General features: G+C 39.6%; 2 protein-coding genes across 2 annotated transcripts in view; both read left to right on the top strand.

The window, feature by feature from the left end:
• The window catches only part of DDX46 (DEAD-box helicase 46), a 17,876-nt gene extending 1,760 nt beyond the window's left edge, over positions 1–16,116 (top strand). Inside the window, exons 2-23 of the mRNA XM_027643516.1 lie at positions 698–932; positions 1,207–1,347; positions 2,228–2,345; positions 2,513–2,678; positions 2,983–3,134; positions 3,430–3,543; positions 3,753–3,918; positions 4,280–4,400; positions 4,756–4,931; positions 5,308–5,429; positions 6,181–6,259; positions 8,052–8,134; positions 8,979–9,143; positions 9,488–9,650; positions 10,498–10,691; positions 11,205–11,342; positions 11,982–12,131; positions 12,748–12,945; positions 13,525–13,743; positions 14,283–14,427; positions 15,079–15,152; positions 15,617–16,116. Coding sequence (XP_027499317.1) covers positions 698–932; positions 1,207–1,347; positions 2,228–2,345; positions 2,513–2,678; positions 2,983–3,134; positions 3,430–3,543; positions 3,753–3,918; positions 4,280–4,400; positions 4,756–4,931; positions 5,308–5,429; positions 6,181–6,259; positions 8,052–8,134; positions 8,979–9,143; positions 9,488–9,650; positions 10,498–10,691; positions 11,205–11,342; positions 11,982–12,131; positions 12,748–12,945; positions 13,525–13,743; positions 14,283–14,427; positions 15,079–15,152; positions 15,617–15,664 — 3,167 coding nt within the window. The 3' untranslated portion in view covers positions 15,665–16,116. The remainder of the gene's footprint in view (positions 1–697; positions 933–1,206; positions 1,348–2,227; positions 2,346–2,512; positions 2,679–2,982; positions 3,135–3,429; positions 3,544–3,752; positions 3,919–4,279; positions 4,401–4,755; positions 4,932–5,307; positions 5,430–6,180; positions 6,260–8,051; positions 8,135–8,978; positions 9,144–9,487; positions 9,651–10,497; positions 10,692–11,204; positions 11,343–11,981; positions 12,132–12,747; positions 12,946–13,524; positions 13,744–14,282; positions 14,428–15,078; positions 15,153–15,616) is intronic.
• Positions 15,674–21,373, top strand: part of CUNH5orf24 (chromosome unknown C5orf24 homolog) — a 17,745-nt gene continuing 12,045 nt past the window's right edge. Inside the window, exon 1 of the mRNA XM_027643180.1 lies at positions 15,674–15,695. The gene's annotated coding sequence lies outside the window, so the exon portion shown is untranslated. The remainder of the gene's footprint in view (positions 15,696–21,373) is intronic.

Genomic DNA, 21,373 nt, shown 5'->3' with positions numbered 1-21,373 from the left:
TCTGAGGGCAGCGCCGGGGCCGCGGCGCTCCGGGACGGGGCTGAGGGGCCGCGGGGCCGGCGCTGGGTGGGCCCGAGCTGCCCCGAGCCGCCCCCGCGGCCTTCGCGGGCTTGTTCTAAAGCGGCGTAATTCGCCACGTAGCGCTTCGAACGTGGGTTAGGCGTTTTCCTGGTGCTCCTTGGGTTTCTGCAGGGTCACGTACGTTTTGCCCGATCGCAGCCGGTATAAACACCTGGTTGGCGCTGTGGCCAGCCCGGCAGTGGTGTGAGCGTGTGCTCCGGCTGATCGGGAGATGCTCACAGCGCTCAGGCTTTGCACCGACCCCACAACGTGCCGGTGCTGTCGGGCACGTCTCTGTTTCCCAGTTTGATCAAACCATCGGATTTTAACACCAGAGCTGCCACAGCAGCCCCCACACGCGGTCCTCAGTGCACTGGCACAGCCCCCAGACCCGTAACGGGGGTTTACACCGACAGAGGCAGATGAGCTGAAATGTTACCAACCAGCTTGAACTGAAATTACTGATTCAGTGCAGAGCTGGGCACTCCCAGAGATCCATCTAATTAGCTCCAAATGAGCTGGGTCAGCGCTGGGTGGGACACTGTTGCAAATGTTTAGAAATTTAAAAGCTCTGAGAAATTAACATAATTTTTTTTTTTTTTGCTTGTTCACCTGAATATGATCAATATCCTTTAAGTGCAAACGGTTTTTGTGCTGACATTCATCTGTGTGAATTTGTGTCTCAGGCACTATCGGAAGCGCTCCGCGTCCCGTGGGCGCTCCGGGAGCCGCTCCAGGAGTCGTTCCCCGTCGGACAAGAGGGGCAAACGTGAGGACAGGCGCTCCAGGAGCAGGGATCGGGATCGCAGGCGGGAGAGGTCCCGCAGCAGGGACAAGAGAAGGTCCCGGTCGCGGGACAGAAAGCGCCAAAGGTAGGACGTGAGTTCCAGTCGAAGCAGATCCAAGTGCCTGTCAGCTGGGTGTTGATGTTCTTCCCTCTCATCGGTCACTTTGCTGATGGTTGTATAGATTTCGCTGTGCTCAAGGCTTTTTGCTTATTAAATCCTTTCTAACTGCTGGCGCTGGAGTCTGTGTTCTTAGTGGTCTTGGTGATTGGTGGATTCCTTTTACAGCCTGTTCCTCAACAGCAGACTAAAGTCATACTGTGATCACGGGGTAAATAAATACAATTTTGTTCCATGTCAGACGCTCGAGGAGCAGAGAAAGGGAACGGAGCCGAGAGAGAAGACGCTCCCGGAGCCGGGAGAGGAGGCGCTCGAGGAGCAGGAGTAGAGGGAGACGGTCTCGATCCTCCAGCCCAAGCAAGAACAGGAAAACAGAGAACAGGTATTCTTGTGTTCCTGACTCTAGAAATGTGTGAGACCTGCAGGTTTTGGTCCTTTCAATGTATGTTAATGGAATCTTCAGACATAACTGCGGGCAGCGTTATAATTGTGCTGCGCCGTAAAAGGAGTGGGAGCAGTCTGTGTACAGAATAAGCAGGTTGGTGGTACTCTAGAAATAGAAATAGAAGCTGGAATCACAAAGCCTTTTGAAGTAAGTGCGTGTTCTGTATTAGAATAACCCAAAGAAAAAGGTGTAAAAAGGTTTAATTGGCTAAAGTGAATTTTAAATTTATTGTTGTAAGTTAGCACGTATTTGGTTTAGATGCATTTTTCTCTTTTAAATTGGAAGCAAGTTGGGGTAATAAAAGCTGTGATAAGTGGGTTTTGTATTCACTGCAAGTCTGCATGTTACATTTGTGTTAAATAAGTAGCTTTTCCCAGGGAGAGGTGTTTTTGTGTATCAGTACCATGTGCTCAGGGGAACGTTCACACTTTCATGGCAAGATGCCATTTTTTTTACCTTTCTCTAGAAATTCCACAGTTTTAGTATCTCCTTTCTAAATGCTGACTTCAAGGAGGTGTAAAATAAACTGCAGAACCACTCATTTATCAATTGTAAGTGTTCTGGAAATGAAGTCTGTGAAGAAATGAGAAAAACAGAGCCAAAGCACATGAATAGCAATGGATTCTACATTTCTAGTAGTTAGAGGAAGTAGTTCCATGACATGGAAAGATTGTCTGGGAAGCAGCATGTTTTGTGAGGTGTTTGAAAACATAAACCTGTACTGGTTGTTCACATTTCTCTTTCTGTCCAGCACATGTGTATCCTGCCCCTGAGAAAAGCTTTAAGTTTCTAAGAAACCTCTGATCTTACCTTTCAGGTCAAGATCTAAAGAAAAGACAGAAGGAGTAGAAGTTTCCAAAGAAAAGAAAAAAGACAAAGATGACAAGGAAGAAGAGAAGGATAAAGATGCTGCCACAAATGCTGTGGCCACTGAGGTAGAGGCTTTTAACACTTACAAGTTTAAAAGATAAAGAATTTAAACCAGGGAGTTTGTGGATGTCCAGTCTACAGCATGCTCATGCAGTGGTTCTGTTTGTTTGAAGAAGCATAGACTAAAGTCAGTGGCCATTAATTTTCACTGTTTGGTTGGTTTTTATCATAGAATTTTGATCAGAACAAACTTGAAGAAGAAATGAGAAAACGAAAGGAAAGAGTGGAGAAATGGAGGGAAGAACAACGCAAGAAGGCAATGGAAAACATAGGAGAGCTGAAAAAAGAAATTGAAGAGATGAAGCAGGGGAAAAAATGGAGTTTAGAAGATGATGATGGTATTTTAACCTTTTATATATAACAGAATGCTTTTATTCCTAATAATATTTTTATTACATTATCTTTAAAGCATTAAATTATTCCTCAGAATGTAAACTGTAAAATAACAAAGCCTAAATCTGGTCATGGCTTCAAATGATTTAAGATACATTTTTAAATTAAACAACTGGAGAGATTTGTATGAAGAAAAATTAGGTAGTAATTACACTGAACTGTAATTATTTGGGTAGACAAATAATTTGGCACATGTGAGCACTTTTGTGTTTCCCTGTCTTTTATCCTCATCTTTCTTGCTCATATCAGATGATGAAGAGGAAACTGCAGAAGGAGAAAAAGAAGGCAATGAAGTTGAAGATGAGGAGTTAGATCCTTTGGATGCTTATATGGAAGAAGTAAAAGAAGAGGTCAAAAAGTTCAATATGAGAAGTGTGAAAGGTGGAGGTGGGAGTGAAAAGGTAAAATCACCAGTTGAGATTTCTAATTTTTAAAAGATAACTTTCTGTTTAAATAGCAAAATGGGGGGAAGTGCAAAAAAGCATGAAGTTAGATGCACTTAAAGCCTGTTTGCCTTAATTTCCTGTTGGTTTTTTTGAAGCTGTTTTCTCAAGCTTTATTCTGATAAAATTTCACTGAGGGGAGTGGAGAAAAAGCTCAGCATAATGCCTTCAGAAGTACAAATATTCTATATATTTTATAGAGCACATTTTTTGTTTTACATAAAATGCAGTAACTTTCTTAACTGTTTTGTAGAAGTCTGGACCAACTGTTACCAAGGTGGTAACCGTGGTGACAACCAAAAAGGCAGCTGCAGAGTCAGAAAAGAAGAAAGGGGAGCTCATGGAGAATGACCAAGATGCAATGGAGGTAATGGAAATGTCTTGTATTTCTACTGTGAAAACACAACGTGCCTCTGCTTTACTTCCTGAGGTTGTGTGTGGGCCTGAAGGGTTGTTAAGGGTGTGGGCACGTGGCTGTCTAACACAGTGAGGAGTGCCTGTTTCTAAATAAAGTTCATGTGTGAATGGAAAACCATTCCTTCATACTGATGTACCCACAAATGGTGATCTCCACAGTATTCCTCAGAGGAGGAGGAGGTGGATCTTCAGACTGCCCTGACTGGCTATCAGACCAAGCAGAGAAAGCTGCTGGAACCAGTGGATCATGGAAAGATAGAATATGAACCTTTCAGGAAAAACTTCTACGTTGAAGTACCAGAACTGGCAAAAATGACTCCAGAAGGTAAAGACAAACACAACCAGCACACCTTGGGTACTGTTAAAGAAAAAAATGGTGGATTTCAAAGGAACAGCAGATGGGTTTGGAATATAAAGAGCATTTGAAGCAACTTGGTATAGAAGAATGTTGAATCAGTTGCATCACTATTGATGATAATTATAATTATTGATGAGGCTTGGATTGGAGGAAAATTTATGTGAGTCCTTTCCACCTACCTCCTGTGTTTACATGTAACAAGCACAAAACTTTTTCTGGTGGTGATAAAATTAGTATTTCATGTTATGGGACGAAGCAAGAATTTTTTAATCGAGGTAATAGAGAAGTGTCAGGTTTGACTCTGTTGTAATGCAAATTCTTATTTCAGAGGTGAATGTGTACAGGCTGGAGTTGGAGGGAATTACAGTCAAGGGAAAAGGCTGCCCCAAACCAATAAAAACCTGGGTACAGTGTGGTATTTCCATGAAGATTCTCACTGCCCTCAAAAAGTAAGCAAGCACTTTGTGAACTATATTATGCTTGGTTTTGCTCACTGTGTTCTATGTTCATGAGCAAAACCTTTTTCTTTGTTGCATAATGCCACATGTCCATGTTTGTAGGTGTTACATATATATCATCACAGTGTTTATCACTCAGTGTTGACTTATTATTATTAACTATTCTCTGCCATTTGTATCATGGTTTTGCTGCTCATTTTAATTTGTATTTTTTGAATGGCTCTGATATGTATATATATTATATATAAATACGAATATGCAAAAAAATTTTGCATGACTTGGTGATTCACATCTGTCAAATCCTATTTTGTTCTTCAAATATCTTTTTTTTTTCCCTTTCTTTAAGACATGGCTATGAAAAGCCCACTCCCATTCAGACCCAGGCTATCCCAGCAATCATGAATGGACGGGATTTGATTGGCATTGCTAAAACAGGAAGTGGAAAAACCATTGCATTTCTGTTGCCCATGTTCAGACACATTATGGATCAGAGAGCATTAGAAGAAGGAGAAGGTCCCATAGGTACAGAGATTTTGTTTTCAACGTCACTATTTAAATGAATACAACCTCAAGTATATGATTTAGATGGTCTTCAGTTCTTCTCTTTGTTATAGGGAGAAGTGCTTACTACTGTCCATTAATTAGTGTCTTTTTTTTTAGTTAATACTGTCTCATGTTTCAAGAGCACTCCCATGTCCACGTGAAACCTTACTTTGATTTTGGCACTTGGACCAGATTTCCACTCCATTCTCTTATTGTCTTATCTTTTCCTTGAAATTACATTCTTTAAAACAGGAAGTAAATTGCTGTAAACATCATCACAAAAGATTAATTTTTATTGTGTGCATTACAGCAGCAGCTGTGTTACAGTGTATGATGAAAGTGCTTTGCTTTTCAGCTGTCATTATGACACCTACTCGTGAGTTGGCTTTGCAGATTACCAAGGAGTGCAAGAAGTTCTCAAAGACACTTGGGCTTCGAGTTGTCTGTGTTTATGGAGGAACAGGAATCAGTGAACAGGTACACAAAACACATCCCTGCCTTGTCAAAGAATTCTTGGACTTTATTAGTTAATGTTACTTTTGCAGTGAATTTAGTTCCTTTCTCTCTCCCATAAATCCAGGACATTTGCAGCCTTCATTATAGACTTTCTCTGTGGCAATGGTAGTAATGCAAAAGCTTAAGCATTTTCAAATAACTTAACCTTAAACATAATGATTTTGAAAATTCTCAGTTTCAGACTTTCTTTTCATGTATATATTGAGCATGGCATTAATTAAACAGTGGGATGTGATAGTTACAAAGGGAAGCTATATTTTTGAGAGTTCCCCTCAAGGTAACAAAAGCCAGAAAATGGTAACATTGGTTTATTGCATTATCAAATGCTGCATGTTAGAGTAATTTAGATATTAATTTCAGGGGTTTCCACACCCCCACACCACCCACCTGCTTATGGCAACAAGAGGAGTGTCCATCTGTGATGGAAGATGGTGTATTTAATATAATTAGTCCCTGCTAGAACACATATTTCCTACAGGCTCTTAACTGTATAGAAATCATATCCCCATTATAACTCCTTCAGGTGGTAACTTAGGTTGTCAGAGCTGACTCTTCTGGGAAGCCAAGTTTTCCAAAGACTTAAAAAAATTGCTGAGTAAAATCTTTATTACAGGGTTGGTTGTTTTCTTTTTTACAAGGTGATACATGTTTAAAAAAAAACAAATCACAAAGCAAAAAATTAATTAGTTTGTTCACTGTGTTTTAAAATCAGATAGCTGAACTCAAAAGAGGTGCTGAAATTATTGTTTGCACACCTGGACGTATGATTGACATGTTAGCAGCTAACAATGGTGAGTAGAAAACCTTTTCCTATGGAGAAATTTTTGTATTTGTTGTGTAATTCTTACAAATTCAAAAGATCATGTATTTTGTTAAATGGTCTTATGGAATTTTCTTATATCTCTTCAGGCTGCACTATCTAGCTATTGAGAATATATAGCACTAATAATAGGTTTAAGCATATATTGGTTTGACTCTTTTTGGGAGGACAGGAAATACTACATTCTTGGAGAGTTTCTGAGAATGTTTATTGTTGCTAAGCTTAAAATGTGCTGGTCCAAATTTTGTAGCTCCAAGTCCCTTAGGTAAAGGTTATGTAACAGTTGGTTATTTTGTCTGCCCGTTGATCTGTTATTGTGTAAGTGTAGCTCAGCAGTTTCCCACTTTTACATAAGAGCATCTGACTCTGCCTTTATCTGTTGGTTTAAAAAACCAGAGAAGCCCTCCCTAAATACCTGCTCAAAAGTGAGAGAACTGACCTTATATCAGATATTCAGATTTATTAAACTGAGCCACTGCAGCTTTAAGAGGTTTTGTCCTAGTGTAACCATTGCATGCTTATTAGATAAAGTTTTATTATTAAATTATTCCACATCAAAACCTCTACTAAACTGTTGACATTATTTAACTTCTGTGGAAAAAGTACCTTCAAGACATATAGAACTGGGCTTCCAAGACTTAAATCGTCAAAGGTAGGTACATTAATGCTGTTCCCAAGTAATTTTACCAAGTTATTATTTGGGGATGAAAATGTTAAGATGTTAAATAGATATGTAGATTTTAAGAAATATTTATTTTGTTCCCTGAGTATGAATTCCAGATCCTAAAAAACGCAGCGCTAAATGTCTTTAAAATAATTTGAGGATTCAGCTACAATTTGCTGAAGCTGAGAGGACCAAATTCTACTGTAGTTTGATAGGCACGAGTCTGAGTGATAGTTGTAGAAAATGTGACAAATCTGTTCCATTCTGAGAGCATTTGACAGTGTCACTCCACAGCTGTGTGGAACTAAATATATCATTTGAGAGTAGGATTCTTAAATCCTTGAGTTAAATCCTTCTCATGAAAGGGAATCTCTTAGCTCTTTGTTTGGGAAGGGTGCTAATTATCCTGTCCATCATAATTTCAAAATGTCCACCGATCTACAACTTATTGTGTTTCCAGCTGTCCCAGAGTTTGGGGTGGTTCTTGATTTTAAATTCAGTAGTGTTACTGGGTAGGTTTTACTCTTTATATATTCATTTTGAAAGAACTGCTTACTCTGTTTTATGCATATTATTAGCAGTGGTCTAGAACTGGTATGCTTATCCTCCAGTAGTTACTCCTAGCTCCAAGGAAGCATTACAGATTGTGTATAAAGGAGTTTTCTGAGGCTGCAGCAGTTAGCACTGGGCTTTGCCTTCCACACATGCGCTGTAATCTCTAATATGTTCTTTTCTAGGTGCCGCTGTCAGATACTGGCTGATGTGGCTCCTTGCTTCAGCTCAGTCTTAGTTTTATGATGTGTTTTGGCGAGGGCAGTTTTCTGAATTTTACAGGTTCTTCTGGCCCTATGATGGTATGCAAGAGAAGAGTTTGACAAAATAAAAGGGCCTTGTGCATACTTACCCATTTGCCAGAATGTACGTGTGATTAAAGTGTGAACATTAAAATTCACATTTAGTGAATTTTTTAAAGAATTAATTAATGTCTGTGTTAGAAGATAGCGAGACTATGTAACATTTAAAAAAAAAAATATTCCTGAGGGAAACTAGATTTCCATTTGATTTTGTTTCCCATGTGTTTTTTCCTCTCCTTTCACAGGTCGGGTGACAAACCTCCGCAGAGTCACGTACGTTGTGCTTGATGAAGCAGACAGAATGTTTGACATGGGCTTTGAGCCTCAGGTAACTCAGGACATGAGTGATGTTGCCACAAGATGCTGTTTTCCACTTGAAGGATTTTGCAATGCTGCATTGTTCTTGCACTGCCAGTGGGTGTTCAAAAAGATGTGCTGCACATGGACAGCAGTTTAAACTGACTCTGCTCTTTCTGTTATCCTCACATCTGTTATCCCATTGCTGTAACATCACATATTATCCTCACATGTAGAAGGTGTCCCTTCCCACAGCAAAGAGTTGGAACTGGATGATCCCTTCCAACCCAAACTATTCTGTGATTCTGTGTTTTGCTTTCAATAAGCTCTTGTATAGCTTAGATTTTTCTCTAATATACAGGGTTTTTTTGCATCCACGTTTCTAATACTTGTGGCCATGTTGTAGCCCTGTGTAATCCCTTGATACAGGTGTTGTGTTAGCACTTAGAAAGTCTTTGGTGTCTCTTGGCAATGTCGTGCAAGAGACAGGAACAGAATGTTGGAAATGCTGGTGACAAATCACTTGCTGGGAACTTTGGACATCCTGGACTCTTTCAGTTGCCATAGGCTATATTGTTCTCCAAAAGTGGGAACATTCCTTTATTTCTCTCTTGAGCTGTAGGGTTTCTGCTGCATTTCCTAAGATTCCTGCTGGGCTGTTGTCAGGTTGTGTATGGCCGCCCAACTTCCTTTTGAATCCAGCAAGTTTTGCCTGTCTTCCAATGCCAGCAGCTCAATCCCACGAGGAAATCTGTAAAGACTGCTTTGTAGTCTGTGTAGTGCAGATACCACCTAACCTTGAAGCTGAGAGCTCTGTGTGTGTGCAGTTGAATTCCAGCACTTGGATACTAACAGGGAACGTTCTCCCCACACAGGTTATGCGCATTGTAGACAACGTCAGGCCTGACCGGCAGACTGTCATGTTCTCTGCTACTTTCCCCAGAGCTATGGAGGCCCTGGCTCGGAGGATCCTCAGTAAACCCATTGAGGTGCAGGTTGGAGGCAGGAGTGTTGTCTGTTCTGATGTGGAGCAGCACGTTGTGAGTATCACACACCTGCCTCCCTTGTCTTCTCGTTTGCTTGTTCCCAGCAATATTGAACATAAACCAAAACACCCACGGGGCTTTCATTTTATGAAGTTTAGTGATCTCATTAAACGTGAACTCAGGAGAAGTTAACACCCTAATCTGCAAATACAATGTGATCACTTTTTTTGTAAACCTGGTTTATATAGCCCTGAACAGCAGTTTGGCACTAACTGTGGAAACAGCCTGAAAAGGTCATCTCCTGTTCTGATTTTTATTTTTATGCACCCTGAATGTATTTAATGACACCAGATACAATTTATACTCTTTCTCCTTTGCTTTTTTATTTCTTTTTCCAGATTGTCATAGAAGAGGAGAACAAGTTTCTGAAGTTGCTGGAGCTGCTGGGACACTATCAGGAGAAGGGCTCCGTTATCATATTTGTAGATAAACAAGAACACGCTGATGGGTTGTTGAAAGATTTAATGAGAGCCTCTTACCCTTGCTTGTCTCTTCATGGAGGTAATCTGCAGACTTAAGGATTTATATTTGCTGCTCCAGCTAAAATGTTGGTATTCAGTAGCCAAAATTACTTAGGTCCTGTGTAATACCAATTACTGTTTCTTCCTAAGCAGGTTTTGCTTTGTAATTGGGGAGGATAATTGTCTCTTAATTTGAAATAGACATGATAGTTTTCTGTAATTACAATTCATTGCTCCCTGTGAGATGTCATCAGATACCAAATCTTGTGTCTGTGCAACAGGACTATTATTGAGAGTTTACACCTCTAGAGGAATATTGCTGAATGCCATTGGGGAGTATTATATGAAATTTTTATTTGAGATTCACAGTAATAGCAGCTGTTGCTTTACTTTTCTGCTATCAAGTAGTAATACAACAGAAGGAGCAAGAGGAGAAAAATCTCATTAGAATATTGTCCATCCCAGAACATCTTAAAACTTTCCATGTATAATGCTCTAAAAAACCACAATAACAGTAAATACAAAGAGGGAAAAATATTCCCCTTCTTCTGAAATTTCTGTTGCCTTTAGAGACCAAAGCCTCCAGATGAGGTCTCCACTGAATATAAGTCATCAAATAGAAAATCATATCAAAAAAACCTTTTGAATATTCTGGTAAGGGGAAAACATCTTTTGGCAGTCGAAAAATGAAAAGTTTTCTTATTCTAGATAATAGAGATTTATTATTCTGGTTTATGCATTTTGCCTGTGAAAGTGTGAATGTGTTGAAATTTTATTTGCTTATGCTTTTGGTTGTTCGAAGTTGGGAGGGTGTTTTGACCTGGGTATAAATTCTTTTGGCTTAAAGCAGAGCTTTCTAATCAGCTGATCTGTCTGGTTTCTGGCAGGTATTGATCAGTATGACAGGGACAGCATCATCAATGATTTCAAGAATGGAACCTGCAAACTTCTGGTGGCCACATCTGTCGCAGCAAGAGGTTTGGATGTTAAACAGCTGATGCTGGTGGTGAACTACAGCTGCCCCAACCATTATGAGGATTATGTGCACCGAGCAGGCCGCACTGGACGGGCTGGCAATAAAGTAGGTGTTACAGTGGTCTGCTTTGGTCAGTACTGACATTTTTCCCTTCTTTATTGCTTGATCAGGTTGTTCCCAAAGGATAGTTATTGGTGGAAAGAGTGTTTTCCTTTAATTATGTTCTGAATTTTAGCACTGTGAAAGTTGGAACTTTACATGTTCTGATGTATGAGTGTTCTTTTAAATCCCATTTGTGGCTGAAACTTCGGATGTTTTTCACTGTTGGAAATGTGCCCTACTAAATTGATAGGATTTTCATTTTTCAAGCTTTTAACCATGACAAAATTGATTTCAAGATTTCAGCATCTATCATCTTTGGTTGGTTACCTCTGTATCAGCTTGCTGGGAAATCACATTATTTATTCTACATTTCTACTAAGAAAAGTTATTACTGACTATCAGGGTTACTTTCACTGACCAGAACAAGAGCATCTGTGCAAGGGTGCTTCAATGAATTTAGAGATAAAGTGTCTTTAGAGCTTTTTCTTAATTGTCTTTTAAATGAACATTGCCCAGGGCTATGCATACACATTCATTACTGAGGATCAGGCCCGGTATGCTGGTGATATCATTAAAGCTTTGGAATTGTCTGGGAATCCAATTCCTCCTGATTTGGAGAAGCTCTGGGCTGACTTCAAAGACCAGCAGAAGGCTGTGAGTAATTCTTTATTCTGCAGTGGGCTTTGGTCTGGGTTTGATGTGTGTTTTATGCACGTGGGTCCAGTTGACCAGGGTACAAACATGGGTCATCTCACTGGCTTCCCTGGGGACACGGGTGTGCTTGGCTAAGTGTGTGAGTGTCTTCAAGATTGGGGTCTTGAGTATCATTTACAGGACTGAGAATTTAAATATTGTCACCTGGTGTGTGATAGAGAAACACCTACAGTATAAGGGGCACTTGGGCTTTTATACATACCAGATAATGAGGCTCTTTCACAGAATCTGTGTGATTATTTCTAGAGCTCTCACCATCAGAGGGTCTCGCTCATGCTGCGAAGAGTGACTTTGGAATTTTGCTGATTTAAAAACTGGAGGGTTTTTTTTCCCTGCATTTGAAAAGCATTTAAAATGTATATTTACAGAAAATCCCAGTAGGGTATTGCCTCTGTCTGCCGAATTAATGTTGTTTTTTATTACACTTCAGTGTAAAATGCAGTTTTTAAATTTGAAGAGCTTTTTGAATGTCTTAGGATTTGCTTTTTAAAAAACTTCAAAATCATTTGTATAATCTTATAACTATCAGAACTGGGATTTTAAACTTCTGAGCATGAAAATATGTGTTTTTATTTTCAGGAGGGAAAGTTGATCAAAAAAAGCAGTGGATTCTCTGGCAAAGGCTTTAAATTTGATGAAACAGAACAAGCTTTGGCTAATGAAAGAAAGAAGCTACAAAAAGCAGCTCTTGGCCTGCAAGATTCAGATGATGAAGATACAGCTGTTGATGTAAGCACCTGGAAACAGGATTTAAGTTGCTTAAGGATTTCAATACATTTGGGTTTTTTCTCCAGTAGATTACAGAACACATTTTGTTAATCTGTGACCTGTGTTACCAACTTTGTTAAATTCCATGGATAGATCTCTATGTATTCTTCAATATAAAGAGACACAGCTATGAAGATCAAGATCTTCAAAGTCTCTTTCCAACTTTTTGCTATTTTACTATGTGTAGTTATTTAAATGTCACATAAATTATTTTATTTGTGGTGTTAATCTTGCATAAATGAAGCAGAACAATTGTCCTCAATTGCAAGCATTTTTTTTCTGTGCAGTGTTTTAAAGACATTTATAGTAGCCTTTTCTATTTCTAAATCTTCTTAGATTCCTTTCTTAATGTTTGTTGGACACCTTTTTGTGACCTTACAAGTAAACACTCTGTTCAGACTTTTTCCTGATGATTAGATCATCTGTTCCTTTTGTTGAGTTGTAGTTTTGGGCAGCATTCTATCATTTATACAAGAATAATATCTTTAAAAGCATGTAAACTAATTACCCCTTTCTTTAGGATGGTGGGATTATATAGTGGGAAATGCAGTGATCTAATAATTTTTATTTTCTTTAGATTGACGAACAAATCGAAAGCATGTTCAATTCAAAGAAGAGAGTAAAAGACATGGCAGCACCAGGAACTTCAAATGCTCCAACACCATCGGCTGGGAATGCAGAAAAATTGGAAATTGCTAAAAGATTGGCTTTGAGAATCAATGCCCAGAAGAATCTCGGGGCAGAGGCACAAGTAATGGTCCCCTTCCACTTCAAGGTCAGGCTCTTTACAGACCAATTTTTTTTCTTTTTTTTTAATAAAGGTTGTTCACTTCTTTGTTCTGTGGCTGCCATTTTATTTAGTGTGTCTGCACACTGGTAACATGCTGCTTTATTTATCTCATTTGTGCTGGGCTAACTCACTTATAGGATTTGTAAGTGAGCTGATATGATGATAAGACCTTGGTACAGAGCTGTAGATGCTTTGTCTGCCCTGGCAAAGAGTTAGTTCATTACTGATAACACTACACAATTAGGTTTGTCAGCTTTGGCAGAGCTGCAGAACATCTTTCTCTGCTGAAGCCTGTGAGATACAATCATTTGGATTGAGGTTAATGTGTTCAGGAATGTCCAAAGATGTTTTAAGCTGAAGATACAAAGAATCTGTAAAATCTTTTCTATGCAGGTGTGAGGGGAGTTGTTTAGAGGAAGGAAGGAAGAACAGGAGGAATCTGGAGGAGTGTATTTGTTGTGCAGACAATTATATTACATAGAGATCTTTAATGAAACCCTTGCTGGTTTATATAGAATTTTTTTTTGGCTACCTTGTTCTCAACATGGACCTGTGTTTTTACAGGATGTCATGCAGCAGGCTACAAATGCTATCCTGAGAGGAGGCACAATTCAAGCTCCTACTGTGTCTGCCAAGACCATTGCAGAGCAACTGGCTGAAAAAATCAATGCCAAGCTCAATTATGTACCCATAGAGAAGCAGGAAGAAGAGAAACAGGATGGAGGACAAAATGAATCCTTTAAGAGATATGAAGAAGAATTGGAGATCAATGACTTCCCACAGGCAAGTAACCATTTTGCTGTAATCAAGTGTAAATGACCATTTTTTAACAAAACCTCTCTTTGTAGCTTAAATATGATTACATCAATAAAATATTTTGTCTGTATTTCTGATCATATCTAATTGAAATTACTACATTATCTGTGATTACTTCTCAGCTTGTATATACACAGTGCTTTGGACTTATTCCAGAGAGTATCAGAAAAACAAGCATTCCTTATCAGACAGAAGTCTTTTTACCTTCTGCCACTGACTTCTCTTGTATCCAAATCTCTAACACTGCCTGGTGATTTTTGTAAAGGCTGTACTACTATGACTGATACAGCTCTTTGTTTTTTTTTAGTACTTGAGTATTTTTGCCATTCAGAATATTGCTGCTCTGACCTACCTCATCTGTTACTTTGAGGATTTAAGTTTCACAGTATCAAGCACAAATTCCCTGTATTTATGTTTGAGGTTCTGCTCAGATTGCAGAACTAAGGGATTGCCATTTTGTGTGGTGCCTTTCTCCTTGCTGATCCTGCCATATCCTTGCCTTGCAGACTGCCAGATGGAAAGTTACCTCCAAAGAAGCACTGCAGAGAATCAGTGAATATTCTGAAGCTGCTATTACAATCAGGGGAACTTACTTCCCTCCAGGCAAAGAACCCAAGGAAGGAGAAAGAAAGATTTATTTGGCTATAGAAAGTACGTATTCTTTTTATAAATGTTGCCATTAAAGCTATGAGTCTGATTTTGAAATTAGACATGGAATCTCTGTAGTCAGTGTTTGGACACTGAGTTACAGACCACTGTATTTATTTTGCAATTACTAAAAAACCACTTGTTTATCTTCCTGCACTTTGTCATATGATCTATGGGGATCACAGAGATGCTTCTCCTCACCTGCCACAGAACAACAGCAAACATGTATGGAATCAGTTTGGAGGAGAGGGAAAGAGAGGAGTTAAAAAAAAAAAAATAGAATAAAAACAAAGAGGTCTGTGCCACTGTGAAATAAGGAAGAAAATAGAATTCTGTGGGTTTAGGCTGTTAAAGGTATAAGAAATTGCATCAACTACTACAAAAAAAACTTTGCAAATGTCGTGGTGGTAGAGTAGAATTTTTCTCCAAGAAATGTCTAATCCTGCGTTTTTCTGGAAAGTATCATTTATGACTGTTTTAAGTATCTGCCTTAAAACAGAACACAATCGAGCTGTGGCAGGCTAGAGTGCAGTACTAGAGTGCTCTTTAGCTGAGGATATTCTGCAAGTTTTGCTGTTCTTCTGAGAAGAGCCAGCAGCGTAGGCCTCACATACAGAAAGTGTTTATGATTGTAATACATATTTTTGTCTTCAGGTGCCAATGAACTGGCTGTACAGAAAGCAAAGGCAGAAATCACACGACTTATAAAAGAAGAGCTCATCAGATTGGTGAGTCAAATATCCAGAATGCCGAGGGAAAATGCCTTAATTTGTGCTTTTTAGGATTGACTTGTGCAAATGTTGGTGCTCTGGCATACAGTTTTTATTCGTGTCAGGGACTGGGACCTACAGATCTCAAACACCCTGTTTCATTGAACAGCCTCAAAATCTGTGGCTTTGTTTAATCAGCCAGAACACAACTGTTATCCAGCCAGCAGATGGAGATAACACATTGACAGAGCTTTTTGAATGAAGACCCCTCAAAGAGTTGGGTCCCAAGAAATTCCCTAATTTCAGCACCTTCAGGCAGGGGAGATGAGAATTATTCCCCTCGATTGAATATTTTACATGTGTCGAGAGATCTGTTTTGCTGTAGCTTTGCAGAATACCCAGCTGCTAATCTAGTGGGGGTTTATTGCAATTCATTGTCCATTTTCACTTTTAACTGTGATTATCCTCTCCTTTATTTGCAGCAAAATTCTTACCAACCAACCAACAAAGGAAGATACAAAGTTCTATGAGTATTTGGAGTTCTCTGTCTGTCAGCAGCTGGTGCGTGAAACTTTGTGGCTTCTGTTGTTTTTGCTGTTTACATTGCTTATTGTAAATTAAGAATTGTTTTGGTTTTTTTTTATTTTGTCCTGAGGACGTTTTTTAACAGAAAATTGATCCTTGCTGAAGCATCTTAATTCTCTCCACTAAAGTTATCAGTCTTAAAGCAGACCAGTTTGGGCGGAACGTGATTTAATTTAAAAGTGCATTTTATATACTTTTCATCAGAAGGAATATTAAATAAACAGATTTTAATTTTTATGACAGACAGTATGCTGTTAAGTAAATTAAACAGTGTTGGGATTTGTGTTGGGAATTGTTAGAATGTACCTGCTTCATTTTGTTGGGATGGTTCACGCCATATCAATTTATACTGGAAAAATGATAAAACACCAAAATAAAGGCAGGATTTTTCTCCTGATCCACAGATCTCTCTGGCTGGTTCCACACACATTACTTCCCTGTACAATTGTCTCCCTAAGGTCAGAGAGTCTTGCAATGATTAGAGTAAAGAATCTTATGCAGAAATACTTGAGGTCTTGTTTTAAGATCTTCTTATCCCTCTCATGTCCCATTTTGTCTTTCTCATACGTAATAAAATAACTCTCTGGGTTTTTTGTAAAGTGAAATGTTTTGTAGTATGACGGTAGTTTTCCTGGTTTTTTCTAAACATGAGAATTTTAGGATTTTTTTTCTTCCTTCTGTGACATAAGAATGAAAGCCTGATTAAGTTTAAAAAGAAATTTGCAGGAAAAAGAGAGAAACCTCATTTTTAATGAAATACAACTTTGTCACTCTTTTATAGTGTTCTTATATATACGTTTAATGTGATTATTCTCCTGGGATTGTCATCTTTACTGCTGTTAGGACGTGGCTTTAAGTAAAAATGAATAATGATATTTATGAATGAATTCCACAGATATTGACTATCATTGCAGTCAATAAGCTACTGGGACAGGCAAGACCTTTCTTTTTGAGGTCTCATCCCCATAAGCATTAGTATTCGTGACGGACAGTACTTGTCTGGAGAAGAAGCAGTAGCAATTTGAATTGTCTCATTCTAGCAGCTGCAAGACTTTCAAGATGATGATTTTCGAAAGGACTTTTGTAGAAAGCTTTTCTTAACTGACACATGGAGAAGAAATGTGTCATTTTAAACCAGCTGTGTATATACTGCTTTAACCCTGGGGAAGACAAATCATACAATCTGCGTCGTGGCTGTATAAATTCACAGCTTCTCTTTCCAGACTTCAGGTAATTCAAGTGACTCTTTCTGCCTGCATCCAACTGTCTGTTACTCTGTCAGTGCACCTTATTTGCAATATAGGAAAGGAAAGGAATGATTATACCAGCTTTGCAGTCTACATTTAGGATGAGAACACCCCTAATGTAGTACTTGCCAATATTAATACATGGAGTAGAGCAAGAGGAGCAGCACACACAGTAACACTTCTCAAAACTTAAAATAGAAAGCTCAAAGTAAAGCCCTGTGGTGCCCTTTAAATACATCAGGTTTCCTTCCCTTAAGAACTGGGGTTTGATGTGTTTCATACCACTTGTTCTTTGAATTGTCTTAACTTTTAAGACAGTGTCCCTTCCCAGAAGAGCGACAGATTTTGGTGTATTTAATGAAGAGCACTTGCCAGTTTGGACAGCCTGACACTTCTTTAAAAATCTTGTTTCAAAATGTTCATACATATATTGGTACCTCCTAAAAAAAGCATGGTGGAGACATTTTTGTTGGATTTCAGAGATGCAACAATGTATAATCTTTAACTTCCTGGGGTTTTTAAATGCAATGTCGATATTCTTATGTTTTTTAAATTCCAGCAAAAATAAAAAATAATTTCAATGTATATTTTTCAGAAACTGTCTTTCTGAATAGCTCCTCTGTTTTCTGCACTTGCACTGCTTGTGTGTTTTTTCCTCTGACAGTTAGACTGTTTGGAGTAGGGTGATGTGAACAGCAGTTTGTGCTTTTGTTTTTCTTCTGGAAATGGGACAAAGCTCACACTCAGTTAAGAAAGTCACAGTGAAGGTCTTTGGATACATGAAAGCAGGAGCAAAATGCATATAAGCCAGAGGAAAAGAAACTCTCAAATTAATGAATACACAGGGAAAAAACAGTGGAACCAAGATGAGAATAGAAGTTTGGAGGAGATACAACGAAGTGATGAAAAACGCTATATTTAGTTCCTCACAAGTGTGTCCATGGATATAGACAAGATCTTTGTAAACATCCCAGTTTGGCAGCTCTCCAGGGAATCTGCCTTGGTTGGCTTCCTGTTGTCAGAAGAGCACAGGGATGCCGTATTTGTTGGTTTTTTTCTTTTCAGATATACATTTGCAGAGCTTGTTCTGTCCCCTGCCCCAGGTGATCTGCTGCCAGTTTTCAAGGTTGCTTTACTCTTTCAGTGTGTGAGTAAATAGTGGTATTTTGGGTGGATAAGTGATATGGGTATTTGGTACTGGGTCCTGAATGAGCTCTTGGTTGCATGTCACAGCAGTGTGGTGCTGCCATTGTGCAGCAGGTCCCCACCAGTGAGAGGAGGGGAGAGCGAGACTCCTGATCACAGCTCCTTCATCCACGTGCAAGTGGCTCACCAGGGATGCACACAGCAGTAATCCCCACCACACTGTGAAGGGTTAATTCCCTAGCCAGGAAAACAGGAGAGACTAAATCCAGTGTTTTGTAGGGGGGAGAAAATCCACAGCAAGATAAGAAGTGCCTGCAATTGCAATTCAGAATTTTATCCTCCCTGAACTACCTGGTACGTTGTTGCCACCCGTTGTTTCATTAAACAGGCAGCTCAAGGCCTACTTTGGTGTTAGGTTTTATGCTATAAAAGTTGTAACCAAAATGTAATAAGTGTAGATCAGAAGCCAGGCATGTTCCATAGTTTTGCCCTGTGCTGGCTGTCAGAGATTTTACTTGCACACTTAAAGCAGTGCAATCTATTTAAATGTGCATTTGGCTGCTAATTGAATAAAAAGATTCAGAGGCTCAAAGTGCCATTTGTAGGGGCTTTTATGCCTCAAGTCTTCCAAGTGGAAGACAGAAAAAAATAAAGATTCTTTTAAGCAAAGTTTTGCTGAAATTCTGCAATTGGAACAGCCAAATATAAAACAAACACCAAAGTCTGGATTGGGGATCTTCCTAAAATAAGAAAAAGAATGCTGGAGTCAAGGGAACACTTTGGTATTTCAGTCCTTCAGGCTTGTGTACAGTTGTAAGAAGTGGTGGTTACTTCAGCAAAACTATTGATAGGGTTAGAGACAGGTACCTGTGTCTGTGAGGATGGAGACTTGCCAGAGTTAGTTTTTAGCTTTCTGCCGTGGGCATAACACTGTCAGTGGTTGTTGAACCCCACATTTATGAGAACCTAAATTGGCTGGAGAGGCGGTTCCCAGGGTGACCGTGGTGTAAAACCAGCCCTTGGTGGTGTAAAACCAGCCCTTGGTGGTGTGAAACCAGCCCTTGGTGGTGTGAAACCAGCCCTCTCCAGTGAGTCCCCGTGAGGGTCGCGCGCGGCCCCTCCACTCCCCCGAGCGTGGGCGCCGGGCCCTGTGCGCGTTCTGGCCTCCTCACGTGATGCCCCAGGAATGCACTTTCCTTTGATTATTTCTCTTGACCCAGATCTCTTCCAAATATGGTCTCAGCTTAAACAAGTTTGTGTTCCTAGAGCTCGGGCGTTTGCAGAATAAATCCTGGCTTCCAGCTAACTGTGCTGTATGGAGGAGTGGAGGCGGAGAGCAGCCTAAAAATGCAAAGATAAAAGGGGCACAGCTGGACTCAAATTTGTCCCAAAATGTACATTTTGTACAATGTTTATACAATGCTAGGCAGGAAGATTTGTTTTCATAGTTTTAGCTACAGTGGAAACAATTGTTTTTAAATAGATGACCATTAGGCTGAGTGATTGCCACCCAAACGTTGCTTCTCTGAGACTTCTCATCTGAAACAGATTTAAATATTTTTCTTTCGTCAAACTGAGAGATACAAAATTGTCAAGCTGACCAACTAACATCTCAGAACTAAGTTGTTCTAGTGAGCTACAAAATTATTAATCACCTACTGTGGAGTGAGCATATGATTAAGTTATTTTATAGTTTGGCCATTCTAAGTATGAAGTTCATCATCACAAATGTTTCTCAGAGCAATAAATACCATTGGGCAACTGCTCTGAAATAAACTGCCCAGCAAGGAAAATGTTACACTGCAAGTTAAGATTAAGGATTTTCATTAAAACCTACATTTCCTTTGCCTGTGTGAGTTAGCAAGGATACCAAAAAGTTATCGAACTGATCTGTTCTTCCTTGGCAGCAGCATTTCCAACAGGAGTTTAAACAGCAGAAAGATGAGCTTTGTAAATAAACTGAATCATTTGCTAAATTAAGCTAAATAAATGCTGCTTTTCCCTGCTGCTTTCTTATATTGCAAGTGAGGATTCCTGCATGTGTTAGGAAGCACTGGCAAAAATATGAAACATCATCTTGGCAGGATGTTTCACAGCAATTTTCGACCTGAATAACTCCAAGTACTGTAGAAATGGAATATTACAGTGTTGGAATACAGTAGTTGGCTCCCCAAACAACAGCAGGAAAGGAAAATTGTTAGAAAAAGAGAATTAGCCATTTGTAAAAGCTGCAAGTTCTTTTTTTCTCTTGGTCTTTTTTTGCTTTTATTTTCCAAAACCTCATCTGAATAACACAGAACATCTTTCAGGCTCTCTCATATGTCAGTCGTTTAAGGACTGATATGTTCATTTAGACCCTGTGGTTTGAAGATGTGTTGTTGCTGAATGTCAATGGCCCAAGGGTGCTAACAGAGGGCAGGAAGGCATAAGGATGAAAAAATGTGTTGGTCCCAGCCCTCCACAAAGCAGGCTGTCACGTTGTTTCACGAAAACTTGACCTTGGGGACAAAAGGTTACATGGTGAAATGTGTTGGGCACTTAAAATTCCTGTTTCTATGGGATCTCTTTGGAAACAGTTGAAGTTACTGTTCCCTGCTTGAAGGTATGAAGCCTGGTTTATAGTGAAGTGCTGTTGCTCTTCAGAACATGGGGGAAACAGAGCAAAATATTTAACAACCAAAATAAGAAATACTTAATGTCCCACACTGTAAGATGCCAAGGGCTGATGGTCTGTGCACAGACCCAATCCCATGTGAACTGTGTTGGAAATGGTGCCATTCTCACTGCAAAGTCAGCGGGGAAAGAGAACTAATTTAATACATTAATCTAATAGTCCTAAAGCTGAACTGTTCTGTAATGGACTCTGTGTGCGGTGGAAGTGGTGGAGTCACTGTCCCAGGTGTCTAAGGAAAGACTGGACATGGCACTCCATGGTTGACATGGTTGTGTTGGGTCATGGGTTGGACTCGATGACCTCAGATTGATTAGGTTGATTCCTTAGATTGAATCTGATCGATTAGATTGACTCTGATTGACTTTGTGCGTAGTTTTCTGACAGGAGAAACCGCAGTCCTCCCTCCAAACGACAGCAATGGAAGCAGAGGGAATACCGCACCCACTTTTTTAATTAATTACAGCGTTCAAAGCACACAGGACATATAAGTCTGCACCGGCCCGGCCTGGCCCGGCCTCGCCTCCTCCCCCCCGCCCCACAAAATGGCGGCGGGCGCGCGGCCCTCAGCGCCGGGCGGTGGGAGGGGG

This window comes from Corapipo altera, unplaced genomic scaffold (genome assembly GCF_003945725.1).
Source record: "Corapipo altera isolate COAL_440 unplaced genomic scaffold, ASM394572v1 75, whole genome shotgun sequence".
NCBI classification, from domain to species: Eukaryota; Metazoa; Chordata; class Aves; order Passeriformes; family Pipridae; genus Corapipo; species Corapipo altera.
Note: the sequence above shows the minus strand (reverse complement) of the source record. Positions and strands in the feature narration are given on the sequence as shown.